We start from the raw sequence: 23,104 nt of genomic DNA, 5'->3' as shown, positions 1-23,104 counted from the left end.
TGCGACCTGAACGGAGTGAGAAAATGGCTGAAGGCTGGAAGTAATTAGGGAGTGAATAGGGAATAAGGTCACGCCCGCCCTGTGGGGAAAAGCAAAGACATGGTGAGGAACACAAAAGCACAAGGAACATAAATAACGGGAACACGAGGAAATACAAATGACAATCGAAACACGAGGGCATAACAGAATGCTTACTTTCATATTCCTATTTTTCGGCCACACCAGAATTTCTATCCAATGTTTGCCTTTCAGGGCCAGATATACCAGATCCTCATTTTACCTTTTGGCCTCTCACTAGCACTATGGGTGCTTACGTATTGCATGGGCGCTGCACTGTCCCCACTCAATTTGCAGGGGCCGAAGATACTCCCCTATCTTGACAAATGGCTCGTCTGTGCCCCCTCTTGGGTGGTCATGGCACAGACCACAGCTCTGACACTGGACTATATTACAGACTTGAGTCTGAGAGTGAATTATTTATAGAGAAACCGTAGACCAAGGCTATTTAACTTCAACAGCAAGTGGGCCAAATAGGAAAATCACTGGGGGTTCGTGGGTCACACAGAATACTTTGTCTGTTAATGGCTACAAATAACTCTTACAGTATAATGTTAACATATATACTACTACATGGAATAAACTAGTCACGTGCATCCCTTTTCTTTCACTTTAATCATATCATTATAATCAATTCCTGACAGCCGCCAGTCCATACAAAAAAGTAGGAAAGCTATGGTTACGGCTGGCAAAGTAAATAAATACTTGTCACTCCATTTGCTCTGGAATTGTCAATTTTCACAATCAACTTTACATCTCTTGGGCTTCGAGAGAGACATTTTGAAGCTTGTTGTTAGCTTAGTAAGGCTATCAAAAGTGCCATGAAATTGAGTTTGAATATTAGCTTTTGTAATTAGTTCGCATTCTAATATATTTGAATATCATTTGCCTATAATTCACAAAAAATAAGCTGCTTATTGTCGGGCGCAATATGCACGTGACGCTCCCTCTAAACTGGCCTGTGCGTTATTTTCCACAAGCGAGCAGTAGAATAGAGGACATTGGTGAACTAGGTTACTACATCTGGGGCCTCATTTATAAAATGTATTTTAGATCAACTGTGTGGCGCGTACGTAGAAAATCACGTCAAAGTAGTGATTTATAAAATTTGAACATGAATCGATTTGACCATGGAAATGGTTGTGGCTCTACGTCAGGTCTTCACTTGATGTATGCACACAAGTTCATTTTATAAATGAGCCCCCTGCAGTTTCTATAGTCTAATGCGCAAATGAAAAAAGCACTTTCTCCTGGATGTAATTTGCCACAACTCGGCATTTATTAATCACAATAATAGGGAAATGATTGTTTATAGGAAATCCTGTTATACTTTACACAAAACCTATTCAAACGGCTAATACCTGTAGCCTAAAACAACATGGATTACTTACTCTGTTCAGTTTGTTTAACTTCTCTCATCATCCAATTTTATCAAAATCTTCAGAACAGGAAGGAGACATAGCCTGCCATGGGAACATTATTTAGCCTAAATTGTTAGCTGACCAGTAACATTAGCACAGGAAATGAACTTTGCGTGCATGAACATGATTCGCCGCATGAAATTAAAGCCTGTATATTTATGTTAATTACCAAAAGCGGGATCCAAAACTAATTTTGGAATGGTCAAATTTAGGTTTGAACTTTAAAAAAAAAAAAAAAAGATTTTAGAATAGTTTTTGAACTTTGAATATTTTTTGACAGCCCTATAGCTTAGCTAACCTGAGTTTCTCTGTGGCCCGCCAGCCCAGAATGCAACGTGAGGTTTTACTGAGCGAATGGCAGGTGCGGAGCTGGGTATAATCCTGTTGCAGCCAATCACAGCACATAGGTGATTTAAAAAGACGTAACCAATACCATATTATACCATAGATCTTACAATCTATGGTTCAGATGTCTCAAAGTAGCTCAGAGATATGTACCTTAGTTTTATCTATCCTATCACACGCATGCCAGCCTGATTTGCAGGCAGCCTCTTGCGGGCCATAGAAAAATTCAAAAGGGTATCCGGCCTGCGGGCCGCTAGTTGAATAGGCCTGCCTTAGACCAACAGAACAGACTGCCTTTGCTGGACTGTGCCTCGATTTGTGATAGATGAAAGCAGACCTGCCGACCAGCAGAATGGACTGCATACTTAACTTCTGCGACTACTTCCATCTGGGGGCTTGAGTTCAGGTCAGATTCTTTCAACAACTGCTGGGTGCTATGGTGATATAACCTGTGGTGATTTCGCTGGGTCACATGAGATTGCTACAAATATAGTTCAGTAGTTTGGTGTTACAGCCAGCAAGGTTTGTGCATGTGACAGTCATACACTATGTCTGCACTACGCCACTGGCATGTGCAGACATTTCTGCACATTGGTGTTCCAATAGGCTCAGTCCCCTCAGAGATGGAAGATGTTTTGGCAGCCACCTCTCCAACAGGCTGGGGTGTAGTGTGGCGCTACTTCCTTTCTGGTATTGAAGCACTTTGCACCTGCACTGATTGGCAAGCATGTGCTGATTCGGACAGACAATCAAGTTTTTATATAAACCATCAGTGCAGAATGCATTCTGTCAGCCTGCTGCACATAACAGGTCAGATCTGGACGTGGGCATTTCCTCAGGGCAATTCATCTGCCTGGTATCTGGAACTAAGTGGCAGATACCCTTTCGAGTCAAACAATGCTATCTGGGGAGTGGTGGCTCCACCCGGCTGTGGTACAGCTGCTGTGGCAACGGTTTGGTACTGTGACAGTAGACCTGTTCACCCTGGCTGCAGTGATCCATTTCCCTCAGTGGTTCTGCATCATGGGCACAGACAGCCCTCTGGGGATAGATGCATTAGTGTGCTGCTGCATGCATTCCCTCCACTCCCTCTGATCCTGCTCGCTGTGCACAGGATTAGGAGTAGTATCCACCAAGTGATTCTGGGGGGCACATGTTTCCCATTGCTTCTGGATCTCCTTGCTGGGACCCCATTCCAACTTTCATTGTGGAAGGATATGCTATCTTGGATGATGGGATCTGACACCCCAATCCAGAGCAACTCCCCCTGTGGGCTGGGCCACTGCTGGGTCCAAGCTGTCAATAAATGAATGTGACCCATCTGTCATCTGGACACTGTAGAATGCCCTATGTCAGACAATGGGGTTGTGGCAAAAGAGTGCCACCCCTCCTAACCCAAACACACTCACTGGAGACACTGTTTTCCGTTCGTAGCACTTCCGTGCTATTTTATTTAAGCCCTTGGCTTTTTCTTTTGTTTCAAATAAATCACAGCGCTTTTCTCGCCGTGTTCTCGCCGGCGCTTCTCTCTCTCCCTCCGGCTTCCGGTCGTGCTTTTAAAAACCCCAGGCTCACTGTTGAAAGCAATCAGAGGCAATCAGCGCAATTAAACAATTAACAATTATCGGCGCTGATTACCTCCAGCTGACAGTTGTGACGAAGGGTCCGAGAGCCGCTCCTCTCATTCTCTCTCTCTCTGCAGCCGACGCTCAAACCACGCCCACTCCACCACAGGGGTGTGTTCACTGACTGGTGCACTCCTTGTACTGTTCTGTACCTGTAATACTAAATTTTCTTTAGTCAACCCCTCTTATGCTGGCAGCACACCTAGCACCTTGAAGGTCTATGTTGTGGCTGTGTCCAGCAGACACACTAGTTTAGATGGACAGACAGTTGGGAGTCACTACTTGATCAGCGAGTTCATGAGAGGTGTGAGATGTCTCTGTCCCTGAGGGTCATTACCTGTCCCCACGTGGGACACCCCCTGGATCTTAGGGCGCTCTCTGGCCTTTGAATCACTGCACACTGTAGATTAGAGATTGGTTTTCCTTAAGGCTATTTTTTTCTTAGCCATAACTTCTATAAAATGTGTGGGCAAGCTGCACACTCTGTCAGTGAGCCCTACATGGCTGCATTGGCGACCTGAGGATGCTGGCATGACATTCTAGCCAAGCCTGTCCTTTTTTCCTTAAGTGCTGTCACTACTGCATCTTATCCGAGATATACTGACAACTTTTCATCCTCCACCTTTTCGAAGGGTGCAAGATGGGCTATGGCAGTAAGACGAAGGGTGCCCCGTTGTCAAAATAAAGGCTCTCGAACTGGGTGGTGGAGGCAATCTACCTTCCCTATATAAGTTCACAGCATCGACAGCTCTGTGCCACTCAACCAGGAGTGTCGCCACCTGCTAGGCAGCATTGAAAGGAGTTTTTTTTCAGGAGATTGTTCAAGGCACGGTTGTCCACTTTGTACACATTCTTGAAACACTACAGTGTCAGCATAGCTTCCTTGGTGACAGTGCGTGTGGCAATCCTACCTCTATGGAGTCTCCCTGAGGTATGTCCAGATCCTTTGTCACACTGTTGGCATTCCAGCTCCACTAGCTACAACTCCTGGTGAAGTAGGAGGGAATATATAACGGAAGGTTACGCATGAAACCATGATAATCATGCTAATGTCTACTAGCTACGTCTCTCCAAGTGGCTCCGGAAGCTCATGTAACTATGGTTTCATTTGTAACCTTCTGTTAGTTCTGTCCTATGTAAAACCATAGAATTGAAAGAGGGAGTACTTTCTTTTTCACATCACTGTAAATGCTTGGATCTCCTCTTAAAAACTCTGTGTTATGGTACCCAAGTGCCTGTATGATGCCCAGTCCTTCTGACTGCTGCAGGTGTCAGGGTTGCAGCCCATGGTGTCCCAGGCAGACGTCATGCAGAAAGAACTGGAAAGCTGCAGGAGCAGAGAGTACACACCAGAGAGCCTGCCTCTACAGCTGCACCAGGTGACCTGGGGGCAGGCCCATGGGGAAGGGGTGGTTTTTGGGAGGGGGGTTAAGTTCCCACTCTGACCCATCTGGCTTTTGTTTCATTCCATCTTAGTACACTTTCAAGTCTGTTCAAACAGGAGCCAATATGTATTCACCATCTACCCAGGTGAAATTAAATGCACACCATGTCAGTTTCATGCATGAAACATAGTTACAGCAAAACATTACTATCCAACAGTAGCATCCTTTACTCTACACACGGGCCTTATACCAATAGATTCAGCCTTGTATCATTTGTATCTTCCACTTCCTGGAGTTACAAAAAAATATTATTTCAGTTTTATTGTTTATTTTTGATTGAACCAGACAGTTTATGTGTGTGAGGATATTTTAGATGCCAATGTTTCTGATGACCTGCTAGCTTTAAAACTGCAGCTATCTGGTCATGCAAGAGTTGGAAATGTAAAGGAATGAAATGCACTTCAGGTAACTAAAGCAGCATGTACAGTGACATTATGCCTCCAGAGCTTGAAAGTGTATGTATTAGGCTGACATCTCTATATTCTGCTAAAGCTGTAGTTGCCTCCTATTTACCATTCATGGTGGTGAATGGTAAACTGACAGAAATGAGTAACAATGCCCCCTGACTGCCCACTACCTCCTGCCACTTGTATCTTGCTGGTCTAACAAAAAACCAAGCACTATGAAGAACCAGGTTACCTACTTCATTGGCTGGTCTTGCACTACTGCTTCTCAGGGTGCTATGGCAGGTAATAACCCTGCTATTTTTTTTCATCTATCAAGCAGAGTTGCAAGAGAGTACACTGGTGTGGCAGGATGCTCACATGCTTCCATGGGAACTCTTCTCCAACTGTCTCAAGTACTGCATTTGCAGGGTGGAACATAACAGCCCACCATCTATGCCTGAGCCTCACCAACATAAGTGAGACAGGCCCTCTTTTTAATGTATTGTATTCAATGGATGCCTGTGGTTACAGAAGCCACAGCCAGATTCTGAAAATGGGATGAAGAACAGGCTCAGCTTCAAAGGCAGTTAACCTTAGATAAGCTCCTAAACCAGGATCGCCCTGGGTGCTGTCCACAACCCTCTTTCCCTCCCTGCTTAAGAAGCTGGTTAAGTGAACCTGCTGTGCACAGTGCAGCACCTGACTCCTGAGCGAGGGCCAGCAAATGGATGAAACAATGTATATTTATTTGTGATACATCAACTAAAGCCTTTCAGTCTTCACAGTACTTACACGGGAGACCACTTTCTAGGTGCAGAAGGTTAACCACAGTTAATAATCATAATAATTCATAAAATTGCTGTAATCAGTCTCATTGAAAAGATTTAAACATCAATTTGGAACTTCAATTACTACTGAAAATAATTGATTATTGATCAACAGGGTTAACACCCACCACCCACCAATGGGGGTACAATTCGGCAGTGGCGTGTAACTCCATCACTCTTACTAGCCACTTTGGTGGGTGACCTTTTGGTAGCATTTTCTATGAAAAAAAAAAATCATTGTAGTTTACAAAAGGCATCTGAAATAATTAAGTAAATTCAAGATGATACTACAACTCCCATGAGCATTGGGTGCTCACTGTGTGCTCATGCCATTAGCCAATCCAGTTTGCCCTCTCACGTCTTGCCTCCTTGGCAAGAAGGCGAACTTTGCCAGAATTGAACCACAGCTGAAGACAGCGTGGCATATAAACTATGTATAGTCATTGTGGCTTTAAACTGTTTTTTAGTGACACTTCACACTAGTGGAGTGCACAGATTCAGGTTCTGTGGATGTGATTAGAAAACCCAGAAGTGGCAATGATTGCAACACCAACCCGAGCAACCACACTGCTGATAGAACTCTCATGGTGCGAAAGTGCTGTGCACAGCTGATCAGATGGACCTGTCTGACGTTTGATAGGTAGACCACATGCAAACTCCGCACAGAAAGGCCTAGGTTGGATTCAAACTCTTCTTGGTGTGAGGCGAAAGTGCTACCAACTGCACCACTGTGCCGCCCTGTATTAATTCAACCTGGTAACAATCAGTGTAAGTGTGAGCTTACTGGCTTCACTGCCCTGCTGTGGAATGCTCTGAAAATGGCATGCTATTCTAGGGCTGAATCAACAGACGTGATAGACAAAAGCCTTTTTATTGGGTAAAACAGATTCTACAATTGGCCCACAGTTAACACTATGTCACTTTTATTCAGTCAGTTATTAGGTGAAAGCCAATTTTCATATAGAACAATTAGCTCTTACATTCATTGAACCAAGATCTCAAATCTTTTGTGGCTCTGTGAGCTTGGATGAATTGATAACTGTATGCCATCAGTATGGATATTCACACTCTGGTTGGATTCACCTGAATGGACAGGTGAGCTTTATGCTAAATTAGGTTGTTGTCTTCTGTGCTAAACATGATTTCTTTATCAGTTCTATACAGATCGGTGCTCCCAGCTGGCACGGTGCAAGTATCTTCACATGTTGAGATGGAGAAGGTTTTGCCGACACTCAGGCGTCATTGAGCAGCTGTACCCTCTCTACAAGGTAAGACCTGGCAAAGGATTTACCCCTCACAGGGTTTATAAGTGTCACCATTGAGTGATGTCACCGAGACAGGTCGTTCACCTGTGATGATGGTATCACAGAAACAGGTAGCTCGACTGATCGGCGAGTATGAAGATGCTGTTCAGCGGGCACGCAGGCTGGCCGTTTCACGGGAGAAGGCTCTGACTGGCAGAGGGAACCCTATCAATGCTGTCACCCAGGAAGATGTGGTCATCTACCTGCAGTGGTTGGTGTGCCACCTGCACTCCATCAAGACTATCCATAGCTTTCTGAGGGTGAGCAGCCTACAGTGACTCCACAGTACTGTAGCCTTATAGCCTTAGTCCTGTACCAGATGGACTAATGTGCCTGAAGGTCTGCTGGCTTCTGCTCCTGGTAGGCCGTGGAATCTGCAGTTTTTCAGTCCTGCCAGGCACATAAACCACCTGGCTCATATACTTACTGGTAGGAATTTCACTTAGTGTTGTGGGAGGAGCTGTAGTGAATGATGTTGTGTTTGAGGGAGGAGCTACAGTGATTGGTGTTGTGTTTGTGGTAGGAACTGCAGTATCTGCCTGCATATGAGAGGATTGGGGATGACTCTTCAGAGTCCTGTGCTCCTGCAGAAACTCCCACATTGAGGGAATCCAGCACGCAAGTCCCAGGATCGCTTGGGGCAACTCCACTGCAGCCTTGGAGCACTGTAGGTATAGGTAAGGGCAGCCTAAACAACCCTCTTCACCACACCACCCCAGAGAAAATAATTACAGTTACCACCACCACCACCACCACCAAATAAATTAGTGCAAGTTCCTCTATTAAAATTTCTGATTAATTCCAAGTGATTGTGCTTAAATTATAAAACCTCCCTCTTCATAACAGACCTGTGCTGACTTCTTTTTCACCCAAAGGTGATGCAATATGTGTGGGTTTACAAGGTCAGAACGAACTTCATAGTGAGAAGTTATGGATAATTTTGTGTATGTTTAAAGTTATTTACTGTTGACATGTCTCCCCCCCAAGGGCTTTCTGGAGTGGGCACAGAAGTCCCTAAACACACATTGAGACGGGAGGAGTTTGGCCCCCAGCTGCAGCACCTCGTGTCTCACTTTAACATCCATTACAATATCCAGGAGATGAGGACTGCTGCAGATGAGATGGAGCTCCTTGGCATGGTAATGGCACACTCCAAGTAACCATGGTTACATCATGCTCCTGGTCACCATAGTATCCCCCTACTCATAGTCATAATCAATAAATAGTGCTTGGTCCCCTACTACTACTAATAATAAAAAGAATAGTAATATGTATAGCTGCAAGCAGCAATGAAGGGACAAGGCATTATCTAAGCAATCCCTGCTTAGAAACGGTTGCTATGTACTACTTCCTCAGACATGTAGCTCCGACACTGTCTGCAATAGTACTGTTGATAACGGGAAAAACTTAAATTACAAGTTACAAAGCTTCTGTAGGTGGTTAAAAGCTGCTGTTGAGAAACTTGCAAAACACGCATTGTCCTGAACGTTTTGGGGGGGTCTTGGTAAAGTGTCTGTTGCAGATAAAACTTTTTGACACTTGCAGTCAAAGCCGTAAACTGATACAGCTACTTTTGCGCCAAGGTTAGCTGCATTCTGCCTATTAATAATATAAGATAACATACAGTATCTAGTCTATTAAATGGAGTTAGTTGAGTGATTAAATGAAAGCAAAATTTATTTGTCTAATGTAGTGTTTACAATACAGCTGTTAGGCAGTTGTTAGCTGGCAATGAAATGTTTAGTTAGCCCGCAAGCTTCATGTAGCTATGTGAAGGGAAACATAGTGCTGAAATAATAAGATAAATAATAAACTAAAATAACAAAAGATAAGATAGATAAGAAAGGAAGTATAAATAGAGTACTGGTACCAAAAAGATAACCACAAGAAATTACAAAAACCATCTGTAATTTCTTTTGGTAATTAATTTGAGCAGATGCTGCCAGCTGGCTCCATCTGATCCTTTCTCGTGCATAGCAACAGTTAGGAGGGCGGGACTTGTGGAGATTTTGCTAGTGGTCAGTTAGGAAGGTCTTTTTTATTTATTTTTTTTGCCAAAAACGATATGTATGCGAGATTGGATCAGTTGTGGCTTTGGCATGTTTTAAATGCACTCATTTTGTCTATGTAGTCAGGTCAATAGGGAAGAATAAAGAAACATTTTTCAGCCAATATTGATTTTCTGTAGGCTGTACATCAATTGTAGGCAGTTACTAATCGTGTAGGCAAAATTCTTATTCTGACAGAAGAAAATTAAAACAAATTGGAATGAATTTCTTGTATTTATGAGATTTCTTCAAACACAATTTTTGAAAAAAAAAGAGACAGCCGAACTCTGTACCTCCCGCAAAATAAAATTTTGTAAGAAACGTCTGATCAGTATATCATTATCCTCATCTTCCATTGCAACGGTAGACTACAGAAATTTGCAGCACGCCTTGCACAATGCGCCCGTTTTTTAAAAGGGAATGAAAAGAGGTCATCTGATTCACTATTAGTAAATGCAGCCTCACCACACCCGCTGATAATAGTGTAATCCAACTCAGTTTCTATGTGCGCCACTGCACTTGCTGCTCTGTGCTGCTTGTCAGTGGTCCGACTCGTCCATCAATAAACTAAAGGCATTGCTGTCCCATTGTGGTTTGTGTATGCCTACTAATTTGTAAGCTAGCAGAAGTGGAACCACTGGTAGTAGCATTAGCATGTAGCGGATGCAGGATTTGTTTACCTTCTGCAGAACTGCTACTGACTCAGTTTATGCAGACTCACTTGAATGATGCCGATCCATCGTGTCCATCAAGCCAGGAGGCCAATCTTTCCAAATCAAACTGCTTAGTGATCTAGAAGATCAACTTGGGAAATTAAAAATGGCTGCTGCCACCACGCAGGGAAACATAATGTAGACTAGCCTACCATAACTAAATCTGTTCCAGGTCAAAGGGAAAAGGACGTTTTTACAATTTTGGAAAGGCTACAACTTGATCGTTTATATATCTGTGCTTGCTTATCAATAACCATGCTAAAGCTTGATCGTCCTTTAATATTTGTCCCAATGCTTTCTTATAAATAATTAACTGTACAGCAGCACTTTCTTTACTCACCTTGAAATTCAAAATCCCCAGCCAACAGAGAATAATCCATGATCATCAACATTTCACATCTATGATTGGTCGAAACCACTCAGAAAGATGAGCCCATGATTTGGCAATTGGGACTGGCATATTTTCATATTTAATAAGGACTACTTTATTTGCCAGTGCTGTAGACCAGCATTTTGACACCTTTGAATAAACAATCTGTGATATCTTTTTATTTTTTAAAAAGGTCATTTATTTTAGCAGTTGGGCCAGAGGCTGAACATTTTTTAAGTACCACGGGAAAAAAAACAAAAACAAAAAAAAAAAAACGGTATTAACAGAACCTAAATTCACTTAATGTTTTTGCTCAGGAACAGTAATGTTGATTTGGTTACTGCTTCGTTGTTGTTTTTGCAAAAAATTCTGTTCATGTCTGGTTTTTGTTTTAGTTTTCAAGCCCTGCCTTCAACACTAACTATCTGCTATCCTATTAAGGCCTTGTAATCTACATTATATCTAAACATATTTCAACCTGCATCTTACATTTGTAAATCAGTGGTTCCCAAACATTAGGGGGCCTTGAGATTAAATATTTGTAAATTCCTCATGTAAATAATGAGAGAAGTGACTCCACACAGAACTGTTCTCCTCTGTGAGGTATCAAGTGAGTTCAGGGCCATCTTCAGGAAGCAGGAGAAGATGAAGACCTTCCTGGTATACGGCTGCACCGAAGCAGCAGAGAAATGCTGGGGGAAGAAGACTGGCAGCACTGCACTGAAGAAGGAGGACGACTGGACCCCCTTCATACAGGTACAGGGCCAACCTGGGTTAAATACTTTATTCACAGGGGTGTTTAACCCAGGGATCCCAATTTTATCAGAGAATAGCTGTTCTAGGTGATGTTTTACCTTTCAGATAGCAGTAACATTTTGCAGATTGCTCATCATTTTAAAAGACACATATAGAACGACACTTATTTGATATTGACTTGTGTTTTGGTCAGACACGTATACTATTTCAGGGATCAGCAGGAGTGTTTTCCCAATTTTACTAGCATCTAAGAAGTTACAGTATTTCAAATACCTAGAGGGAACTTGAAAGCATCAGCCCAGTTCCTCAGAGAAGGCGTGAATAAAAATAAGCTGCTTATAACAGCCAAGACCATCATCAGTAAAGAGTTCCAAAACCATGATTGGCACTGATATTATGGTGTGCAATGGCATATTCCATATATGTCCAGAAGTACACAGCTTTTGGGTTCTTTTTGACAGTTTAGAATATTGGGTGATGGAACAAATTTCCTTACAGTATGTCTCATAGCTGCCAAATCCCCCATTCTTCATTCTCCATTCTCCATTCATTGCACCAGAGTAGAACAGTAGCCTATTATACAGCTGGTGCAGGAAGTCTGCTGATGCCCAACTGAGTTTCCCTTGTGCAGTAAGATGGGAATAACCTTCTGACTGACGTGATGCTGTGGCTAGGTATGTGAATTATGCAGTCACAGCCAGCATTGGCACAGTCAGGATTCTATTATAGGATTACAAGGTGCAATTATGGGTGCTTTACCATCTGAGACCATCCAACAGCCCTAATTTAGTTGTGTATGATCCTGTGTGCACGGGGAACAGGTGAAGCCCCGAGTCGATCCCTGGCAGCAGAAATGCCTCATCCACTTGAAGCAGCACCAGTCGGTGGATGAGCTCCTTCAGATGCACTGCAGGTTCCTACAAGTGAGTTGGCTACACTGCCAGCCCTGCTACTTCTCACCTCTGCCTCCCTCTCAATTGAAATCTCAGCAGTAGCATCAGTTTAGGCTGCTTTCATGGTACCAGAAAAAATACCTTGTGCAATCACATAGAACTGTGCTTGGCTTGTTTTGACACACTCCTCAAATTGTATTTATTCTCTCACTCCTTTGACTGTAGCTGCTGTCTGACTTTTTAACTCCTCTGACAGTACTACTCTCTGACCCCCCTGAATGTAACTGCTCTGGGCCCTCTGATTGTAGCTTCTCTCTGACCCCCCTCAATGTAGCTTCTCTGGCCCCTCTGATTGTAGCTTCTCTTTGACCCCCCTGACTGTTGCTGCTCTGACCCCTTCTGACTCTAGCTGCTCTCTGACTCCGCTGAATGTTGCTGCTCTGACCCCTTCTGACTCTAGCTGCTCTCTGACCCCTCTGACCCCCTGAATGTTGCTGCTCTGACCCCTTCTGACTCTAGCTGCTCTCTGACCCCCCTGACTGTAGCTGCTCTGGCCCCTCTGACTCTAGCTGCTCTCTGACCCCTCTGACCATAGCAGCTCTTTCTCCACTGACAGTTGACTTTGGTTGAATTCAGGTATCGGATCCCTTCAGAGTAATGCAGACACTCCAGGAGAATGCTGCCCATATGTCCATGACATCACACCTCACCAGGGAAGACTCTGTCCAGATCTGGAAGAGGATATACTGCACTGAAAATCTCCCTCAGGTGCTCATGAACTCTGTGAAGCACAGACCTTCAGCCCCAGGGTTTTTCAGTTCATTTTGAGAAAGTTTGCCAGTATTATTTTCATTTTTTTGAACTCTGGTGCTTATTCCTGGGGGAAAATGGCCATGCAAGGTTTAGTTCCAATAAGTGGAGAAGCTGTTTTATATTACTACGTATATTCATCACATCAACATCAGTATTTGAGCTACTGGCCTGCCACTCTCATATCATGAACACAGCACTGTAGACACTGTATCACCCACCCATGCTGCATCCCCATCTGACATCCTCAAACTGCTCACATCATCCTCACAGTAAAAACACAATGTCCCACACAGGACTCAGATGGAGCTGAGGAACCAGTCAAGGGCAGGCCTAAAAGAAGAAACATTGCCAAGAAACAGAGCCAGGAAGGGTGAGATTCTAAAGATGCCTCCATTATATAAATAACACAGAATAATCCTGCGAGAATGTGGGCGTATTTGTAATGTATGTTGTACTTATGGGGAAATAATTCCAGCAGGTAGAGACTGACTTTACTCAATTATATCAGAGGTTATATTTACTTGGAAGCTGTTCTTACCCAGGTTGACCTCAGCTCAGATACCTTTCTCAAGAGTGTAATTGTCACAGCTGGGATTTGAACCTACAACCTTCTGGTGATATGTCAGCATGGTTGCCACAGATACAGCTATAAGGAGAGCCTCCAGAAGCTGGGTCTGGATGATGAACAGGAAGGAAGTGGTGATGACTCCACTGGGGCCAATGGAGCCTACCTGGCTCTCCTTTATCTTCGGCACCTTCGGATCAGGCAGCTGCAGGTGAGGTCTGCTTTGATCTTCTAGATTCGGAATCCCTACTATAAATCTTGTGCTCATCTGCAGGGGCATACAAACATATCTCTAGAATAACTACACACTTGTATATTGTTGTTAGTGTACCCTTTCCCAGTACTAACTGTGGTACTCTTCCTTGAATACATTGATCTAAAATCAACTATGTAGGAATCCTCCCTGAATGCTTTTATCCCATATTAAATGTGTAGTACTGTATCATTAAATGTATTTGAGGCACTGCAATGCACAGCTGATCTGGGGTCAGTGGTTTAGCTGTGCTCTTCTCTCAGCGCACCTGTTTGGGGATTCTGAACTATCTGCGCTCAGTGGAGCGGACCCTCACCATTGGCATGGCAGGCCTGCAGACGGAGGGCGGAGAGCTGAGCAGCACTGCAGAGGCGTCAGCGCGGATGAGTGCAACCAGGGGGGGCAGCGGCACCACAGGGGGGCTGGGATCCCAGCAGTATCTCCACAACACCCCTGCTGATTACAATGTGAGAATTACCCTCACCTTGCGTTAACCATGCGGCCTCTGAGGTGACTCAGGGCCTGTTCACACCTGTACTTTGTATCCGGATATATCCAGATTGTGTCCAGATTCAGTCAAGACGGATGCCAGTTCACACCTGGCATTAGAATGCGTCTCCACATATGTCTCGAGTGACCACTTGTGATCGGATCTCACTTCCCCGCTCAATATGCAATTAAACATGTACATCATTTCCGTGTGCAAAGATCAAATGCGTTGTTGTTTTTAACTGGCGGGAGGTTAAAAACAACCGGTATATGTTTTTAACCGGTGTATTTTATGTAGTCTATGGCAGCAATGCACTACTTGTGCCTAGTCTGCCAGAAATCAAAACAAAAGCAGACTGGCTCTATTCCTTGGCGTGTTCCAGGCAAACCAAATCGCCCAAGATGTTTGACGCACTCGTAATGTGTCTCTATGCGCTTTTCTAAATTTTCAAACTTCGTGGACAAAGCCAGCTTACGCGATTTGAGAACCAACCAAAATTATACATTTCCATCTGCTTCTCTTTTGCTCCAGAAAACGATGTCAGATAGGTCTATCAGCACACATATGGCTTAGCTATGCCCAGAAGTCCTCAATAATAATAGGATTTTCCAAGAAATTACAAAAAATCGCTGACGTTTCTTTAGGTACAGCGTCTTTCACTGCTAGTACCACATTGTGAATGTGTAAGTGAATGCGTTGATAATAACATTATTGTTACGCTGACCTATAAAACTATTCCAAAAGCAAAATTAGACATGTTATACATCGTTAGAAACTAATACTCTCACCTACTGAATAAAAGAATTGTCAATCTGTCAGGGGTGCGTGGGGGGTTAGGACCCAAACGCAGATTGAGGGGGAAAACACAAAACTCCAAATGGTAAAGGAAACAAGGAGTTTACTTAGAAAACAGGAACAAAAGCAGGGAACAAAAAGCCACTCTCAAAAACAGAAAAACTTCAAAAACACAGGAAACAAAGAAAATCCAAAAATCCGAAAGCACGTGGAAAACAGAGCATGGGCAGGTACACACGGGGCAGAAACATGATCAGAGGCACACGTAACCAAACACAACCAAGGATCCAGCACCTGAGTCTGGGAGAAGGGAACTTAAATAGACAAGACACTGACGAGACACAGCAGGGCACAATGCACAATCAGGCCACAGAGAGGGAAGGGAAAACGAGACAACCAAAAAACAATAATTGAACAATTGAAAACAATAATACAATCAAACAGGGGGAGCAGGACACAAAACAGATGTACCGCCATCTGGCGGCCCAACAAGGAAAGACAGACGGGAACACAGAACCATGACAGTACCCCCCCCCCCCCCCCCCCCCCCCCCAAGGGACGGCTCCTGACGTCCCAGGAGGCCGACCTGGGGAGGGAGTGAAACTGAGGGTGGGAGCTGGAGACAGGACAGAACTCGGGACTGGAGCACACTGGAGACAGGACTCGGGACTGGAGCACACTGGAGACAGGACTCGGGACGAGGAACAGGACTCAGGACTGGAGCACACTGGAGACAGGACTCAGGGCTGGAGCACCGGACTAGACTGGGATGTGACAAACACCGGACTGGACAGGGACGCGACAAACACCGGACTGGACAGGGACGCGACAAACACCGGAATGGACTGAGACTGACAGAAACGGACTGACACCAACACAGGAACAACACCGGGAGACCTACAAGGACAGACAAAGGGGCAAGCAGGCGGGGAGGCACACGGCAAGACCGACAGACACACTAAGGGACAGACAGACAGGGAAGGAGAGGGGTGAACTCAAGGACTGACACACAACCTGACAAACGGGCAGACAGGACAGAAAACAGGCAGACAGACACACCGACAGACAGGCAGACAGGCGGGAGAACAGATTGGCCGACGGGCCGACCGCCTGGGGGCAGACAAACAGGCCAACAGCCATGCGGGCAAACAGGCAGACAGGCAAGCGGGCAGACAAATAGACAAGGGGGCAGGTTCACAGACAGACCCACAGTGGGGAACGTGGATAGGGCGAGGTCTCTGGGCACTGGGTAGGGGCAGCGACGGCTTGGACACACTAGGGGGCGCGAGAACACTAGGGGGAGTACGGACACTAGGGGGCGCGGGAACACTAGGGGGAGCACGGCCACTAGGGGGAGCGAGAACACTAGGGGGAGCACGGCCACTAGGGGGCGCGGGAACACTAGAGGGAGCACGGACACTAGGGGGCGTGGGAACACTAGAGGGAGCACGGACACTAGGGGGCGCGGGAACACTAGGGGGAGCACGGCCACTAGGGGGCGCGGGAACACTAGGGGGAGCACGGCCACTAGGGGGCGTGGGAACACTAGAGGGAGCACGGACACTAGGGGGCGCGGGAACACTAGGGGGAGCACGGACACTAGGGGGCGTGGGAACACTAGAGGGAGCACGGACACTAGGGGGCGCGGGAACACTAGGGGGAGCACGGACACTAGGGGGAGCGAGAACACTAGGCCAGGCGAGAACATTGGGCGAAGCACAAACATTGGGCAAGGCACGGACATTGGGCAAGGCATGGACATTGGGCAAGGCAGGTGGCTTCGCCTGCGGGACAGCGGCCAGGGCAGGCCGCGGCGGCCCCAGCGGGACAACAGATGGAGCAGGCGGCCTTTCCGGGGAGGCCTCTGCGGTGCTCTGGACGGCTCTGGAGGCCTCTCCGGGGCTCGAGGCGGGGGCGAAGCATAAACATTGGGCGTAGCAGGTGGCGGTGGCCCCTGCAGAAGAACAGGCAGAGCAGGCGGCAGAGGCCCCTGCGGGACAACGGGCAGCGCAGGCGGAGGTGGCCCCTGCGGGACAATGGGCAGAGCAGGCGGCGGTGGCCCCTGCGGGACAATGGGCAGAGCAGGCGGAGATGACCCCTGCGGGACAACGGGCAGAGCAGGCGGAGGTGACCCCTGCGGGACAACGGGCGAAGCAGGCGGCAGTGGCCCCTGCGGAACAACGGGCGGAGCAGGCGGCCTCTCCTGGACTTGGGGCGGAACAGGCAGCCTCTCCAGGGCTCGGGGCAGAGCAGGCAGCCTCTCCGGGGCTTGAGGCAGAGCAGGCAGCCTCTCCGGGGCTCGGGGCAGAGCAGGCAGCCTCTCCTGGACTTGGGGCAGAGCAGGCAGCCTCTCCGCGGCTCGGGGCAGAGCAGGAGGCTTCCCTGTATGCTCCTGGGTATAAGTCTCCACGCACAGGGCCGACGCCATGAGGGCCTCGAGGTCCGATGATTGGTCCAGCCCGAAGGAGATCAGCCCACCCTTAAGGGCGTCCCTCAGGCCATGCCGGAAAAACACACACAGGTCTTCCTGGCACTATCCACATAGTGGGGCGAAAGCACGAAACTTGGTCGCGTACTCAGTCAAAGTACGCGACCCCTGGCGTAGGCCCACCAGCCTTGCCCCTGCCTCCAGCTCAGAGGCGGGGATCTCTTCCACGGCAGGGCCGAACCCAGAGGCCCCCCCAGCGACCCCCGGCTTGCTCCAGACCGGTGGCATGCTAAACAAAATAAAACAAAAAACCCGAGGAGAGAGAAAAGGAAAAGGGGAGAGAAAAAAAACCTCTGCTGGGTCCAGCACTGGCTGGATCCTTCTGTCAGGGGTGCGTGGGGGGTTAGGACCCAAATGCAGAGTGAGGGGGAAAACACAAAACTCCAAACGGTAAAGGAAACAAGGACTTTACTTAGAAAACAGGAACAAAAGCAGGGAACAAATAGCCTCGCAGGGCAACTCTCAAAAACAAAGAAAAACTTCAAAAACACAGGAAACAAAGAAAATCCAAAAGCACGTGGAAAACAGAGCATGGGCAGGTACACACAGGGCAGAAACATGATCAGAGACACACGTAACCAAACACAACCAAGGATCCAGCACCTGAGTCCGGGAGAAGGGAACTTAAATAGACAAGACACTGACGAGACACAGCAGGGCACAATGCACAATCAGGCCACAGAGAGGGAAGGGAAAACGAGTCAACCAAAAAACAATAATTGAACAATTGAAAACAATAATACAATCAAACAGGGGGAGCAGGACACAAAACAGAAGTACCGCCATCTGGCGGCCCAACAAGGAAAGACAGACGGGAACACAGAACCATGATACAATCAAGCCAGACTACTAAAAAGGGCGACAATGCTGTAAACAACACGTGTGGTATTACGCACAGCTATTTTGGAAGGTACCCAGGCATCACAAATGCCTGTATATTTCACAAACGGATTGTCCAAGACAATATATAACCACTCAGGCTCAAAAGGGACATCTCTACACGTAAAATCAATGGTAAGTTTGTATATTTATTCGATATTTAGTCCCAGATATTGACTGTAGAATGACATGGTATCATTTTTTAAAACTTTTTCTCGTTTATTTCGTTATTCAGTGTGGCTTCTCCTTGTTGTTTCACACTTTAATATGACACCGTTGGCGCGCGAATGAGTACGTACTTCCGCTTAGGCAGAGGACGTCAGTTGACTACGCGGTCCTTCAGTGTGGCCCAGGACGCATTCGTGTTCACACTGCTAAAAGAATGTGGCCATATGTGACCCAGACCACGTACGAATGTGGTCTGTGTGATCGGATCTCAATGCGTCCTCAATGCATCTTGGGTGCGTTCACACCCGTAGTTAGCGCTGTCCACTTGTGATCGGATCACCCAAGATGCATTTTAATGCCAGGTGTGAACAGGGCTTCAGGGTCAGGAGTCCATCCTCTCCTGATCAATAACTGCTTAAATACCATTAATGAACTTATTATCGAGAACGGTATACCACAGTCTGAATATTTAAATTACATTACGCTAAAACGTGCTGTAAATAAAAATATGCCCATAGATATAAAGTGAATGTTAATGGTCATAAATTATAAAGCATAATTTTTTATTTTAATTCAAGCAATAACTCAATGAAATCATTCTATGCACTGTTTAATGAAACTATTGATTAACTATTTTAAAAATGTGCCTTCAAATGGAAGAGATCTTAACAAGCAAGATGAAATTTCATGGGTTGATACTGAAAAAATGCAAGACATCCCTTTCATTCAACATAAAATAAACTAAGACGATTTAAAATCTTGAAGCAGTTGTACTGCACTCACTCCATTTTGGCAATGTAACAAAATTAAAGAGTTATGGTTTGGCATAACCAAGGACATATTGACATTCAGTAAGATAGATATACCCCCAAACATGCATTTGCATACATATAATGAAGTATCTAGAACTTTGTTGCATGATTAACAGATAACTGTGAATAAATGGGTTGATTCATGCAACCCACCTGCAAAAAATGGATTAATGAAACTACAGATATTTTATTACCTGGAAAAAATAGCCTTTGCAAGCAGAATATAGTATGTCTTTAAAATATTACATTTGAAGCTACGACTTGTTGCTTTATACATTTAATTAGGAAGATTTTTTTCATTAGGAAGAATTTTTCACACAGAGAGTAGTCAATGTGTAGAATAGCCTGCCAGGTCACGTAGTAGAGGCAGAAACTCTAGGAATTTTCAAGACTAGGCTTGATACAGTGAACGGCCTGTTCTCGTCATTATATTATGTTATGTTATTCCTTTCTTCTAGTTTCAGTTTTTTATTTGTATTTCGTATGTTCATATGAATGTCGATGAATGATTTTGAGAGGTAGTGTAGTCTGAGTAGAAAGACTGAGGTGAGGGAAGGTGAGCCATACAGGGAGGTGGTACTGGGGTGGACTGGATATGGAGACTGTTGTGAGATACCGATCAGGTGGACCCAAATGCAGGACTCAGACACAGGAAATTCTGGGAATGCAAACCGAGTGGTTTATTGGAGAAGACAGGCAGGAGAAATGTAGATGGCGATGCGGATTCAGGCGGACGCGCACAGGAACTGGAGCTGAAGCGGGACGGGATGGCTGGATAGGACTGGACTGAACTGGTCGGACCGGGCTGAACTGGACTGGCAAGACTGGGCAGGGCTGGACTGGCAGAAGGAGCTGGACTGGGAGGCTGGCGAAGGGCGGGCTGGACCCGGCAGGCAGAGGAGGAAAAAAATAAAGACAGACAAGGAGACGGGACAAGAGACGAGCACGCAGACTGGGAGCACTGGGGAAGCAAAGAGACAGACAACGGTTAACAAGGAGAAGCAAAAAACATTGAAAAGAAACGAGGGAGCAGGCAGGCGAGCTAGGCTACGGCTGGGAGAATTTCCAAAATAGAATAAACCGAAATACGTTTCTTTTAACCGGACAGAGAAAACATGCGACTGAACGGAGTACGATCTGGCAAAGATCTGCGGGCGAACAGAGAATATAAGCTGGGGAAAAAGCATGCGGAATGCAGCGTGATCAGGTGAGGGAAATCAGCTGGGGATTGGGAATTACAGAGCTATCACAGTGGCACACCTACTCTGCCGGCAGAGAACAACTGGTTATTATTTCTGCGGAAATTAGTTATGTAATAATTTATCTTTTGTCCAGTAGGAGTCGCTGTCTCCACGGGCTGAAGCGGGTGCTCGCACAGGCGTGTGCACTGGTTGGGTCCGGGTGCAGACTGCCGTAATAGACTCCCCCATAAAAGATGGCGATTCGGGACATCTCGCTCTCTCTCATTGTTCGACTACCAAGCAGCGACTACCGACTCTTTGTTCTCTCATTGTTCTTGTAGAGACGCTACAAGCTGCGACTACTGTGTTTTGTTCTTTTGTTTAATTGTAAATATTGATCTTTATCTAAATATCACATTGTGAATTTGTGTGGTAAGGTTTTCTTTTCTTTTGCACCTTTGTTGTTATAGTTACTCAGGGTAGGCTATCAGCGCACATCCAACAGCCGCCGGACGGTGTAGGCTGGGTGGTTGTCAATGACTCGGTGGGGTGGAGGGGGAGCGGCCACAAGGGACTGGTTTGATTTGGGAGACATGGAAGGTGGGGTGGATTTTCAAAGATGGAGGTAATTTTAGCTTCACTGAGGAGGGGTTAATTACAGACCCGATCTAGTAGGGCCCGATGTAGCGGGGCTGGAGTTTGCGGGATTCTGTCAGGATGGGGATGTCCCGGGTGGAGAGCCAAACCTCTTGTACTCTGGTGCAGGGATCCGGTGGCGGTCTGCCATGTGTCGGTTGCGTTCGACAGAGCGGAGCAGGGCTGAGTGGATGTCTTTCCAAATTTTATGGATACAGCTGATGTGGGCCTGAATGGATGGTACAGCAATCTCCTCCTCCTGGGCAGGGAACAGTGGGGGCTGGCAGCCTAAAGAGACTTCAAAGGGTGATAATCCGGTAGCGGCATTGACGAGCAAGTTCTGTGCATACTCACCCAGACGAGGTGTTTACTCCAGGAGGAGGGATTACGAGCACGCACCGCAGCACAACTTCCAGGTCTTGGTTTGCCCTCTCCGTCTGCCCGTTAGTCTGGGGGCGATAGCCTGAGGCGAGACTGACAGATGCCCCCAGAGCCCGACAGAATGCCCTCCACACCTCAGAGACGAACTGCGGCCCCCGGTCCGAGACGACTTCAGTGGGAATGCCATGGAGATGGACCACGTAGCGCATGAGGAGGTCTGCAGTCTCCAGCGCTGTGGGAAGTTTGGGGAGGGGCACGAAGTGGACCACCTTGGAGAATCGGTCAACTATGGTAAAAATGACTGTGTTACCATCTGATGGCGGGAGTTCGGTAACAAAGTCTAGCCCGATGTGACTCCAGGGCCGGTCCAGGGCAGGTAGAGGGTGGAGGATACCAGCAGGGGGACGGTGCGAGGACTTGCTGCATGTGCATACTGTGCAGGTGAGGACGAAGGACCGGGTATCCGCCTCCATGGATTCCCACCAGAAACTACACTTAAGAAGGGACAGGGTATGGCGTATTCCTAGGTGGCAGGCGAATCGGGAGGAGTGGACCCACTGCAGTACCTGGGAGTAGGCAGAAACTGGCACAAACAGGCAATGATCAGGGTTAGCTCTGGGATCGGGTTGACTCTGCTGGGTTTTTCTGACCACCGGCTCGATCTCCCAGGACACTGCAGCCACCACGCAGGATGAGGGCAGGATGGTGTCGGGTTCTGTCAGGCTGCTGTTGGCAGTAAACTGACGGGACAGTGCATCAGGCTTTACGTTACGAGAACCGGTTCAGTAAGTTAGGGTGAAGTTAAACCGCCCAAAGTACAGCGCCCAGTGAGCCTGGCGGGAGTTAAGCCTCTTCGCAGTCTGGATGTACGCCAGGTTCTTGTGGTCTGTCCAGACCACGAAAGGTTGCTCAGCTCCCTCCAGCTAATGCCTCCATTCCTCCAGGGCCAACTTCACTGCAAGCAGCTCCCGGTTCCCGACATTGTAGTTCTGCTCCGCCGGTGACAGCCTGTGAGAGAAGAAGGCACAGGGGTGTAACTTCTGGTTTTTTACTGACCTCTGAGACAGGACCGCTCCAACTCCAGTCTCCAACGAATCCACTTCAACAATGAACTGGTGAGCAGGGTCGGGGTGGACCAGGACTGGTGCTGAAGTGAACCGTCTCTTGAGGTCAGCGAAAGCGGAGTCGGCTAAGGGAATGTTGGATGAGGTAAGGCGGGTAAGGGGCGAGGCCACCCGACTGAAAATATGTGAACCCCAAGAACCGTTGGAGCTGTTTCTGGGAGAAGGGTCTAGGCCATTCTGCTACGGCTTGTATTTTCTCCAGATCCGTCTTAACCTGTCCGTCTTCGATGATGTAACCAAAGAAACTCACAGAAGTAACATGGAATTCACACTTCTCTGCTTTGACGAATAATTGGTTTTCTAGCAATCGTTGTAATACTTGTCTCACG

General features: G+C 46.6%; 1 protein-coding gene across 2 annotated transcripts in view; it reads left to right on the top strand.

Moving 5' to 3' along the window:
- Positions 1-23,104, top strand: part of si:ch73-242m19.1 (uncharacterized) — a 90,894-nt gene that overhangs the window by 6,402 nt on the left and 61,388 nt on the right. For both annotated transcript variants that reach the window (XR_010329947.1, XM_064335063.1), the window contains exons 5-15: positions 4,717-4,827; positions 7,261-7,374; positions 7,476-7,670; positions 7,934-8,087; positions 8,398-8,549; positions 11,145-11,297; positions 12,119-12,220; positions 12,827-12,958; positions 13,297-13,373; positions 13,644-13,779; positions 14,085-14,288. Coding sequence is in view for 1 of the 2 variants with exons in the window: in XM_064335063.1 (XP_064191133.1) it covers positions 4,717-4,827; positions 7,261-7,374; positions 7,476-7,670; positions 7,934-8,087; positions 8,398-8,549; positions 11,145-11,297; positions 12,119-12,220; positions 12,827-12,958; positions 13,297-13,373; positions 13,644-13,779; positions 14,085-14,288 (1,530 nt within the window). In the remaining variant the exon portion in view is untranslated. The remainder of the gene's footprint in view (positions 1-4,716; positions 4,828-7,260; positions 7,375-7,475; positions 7,671-7,933; positions 8,088-8,397; positions 8,550-11,144; positions 11,298-12,118; positions 12,221-12,826; positions 12,959-13,296; positions 13,374-13,643; positions 13,780-14,084; positions 14,289-23,104) is intronic.

The sequence above is a fragment of the Anguilla rostrata genome, chromosome 1 (assembly GCF_018555375.3).
Source record: "Anguilla rostrata isolate EN2019 chromosome 1, ASM1855537v3, whole genome shotgun sequence".
NCBI lineage: Eukaryota > Metazoa > Chordata > Actinopteri > Anguilliformes > Anguillidae > Anguilla > Anguilla rostrata.
This window is presented reverse-complemented; position numbering and strand designations above follow the sequence as displayed.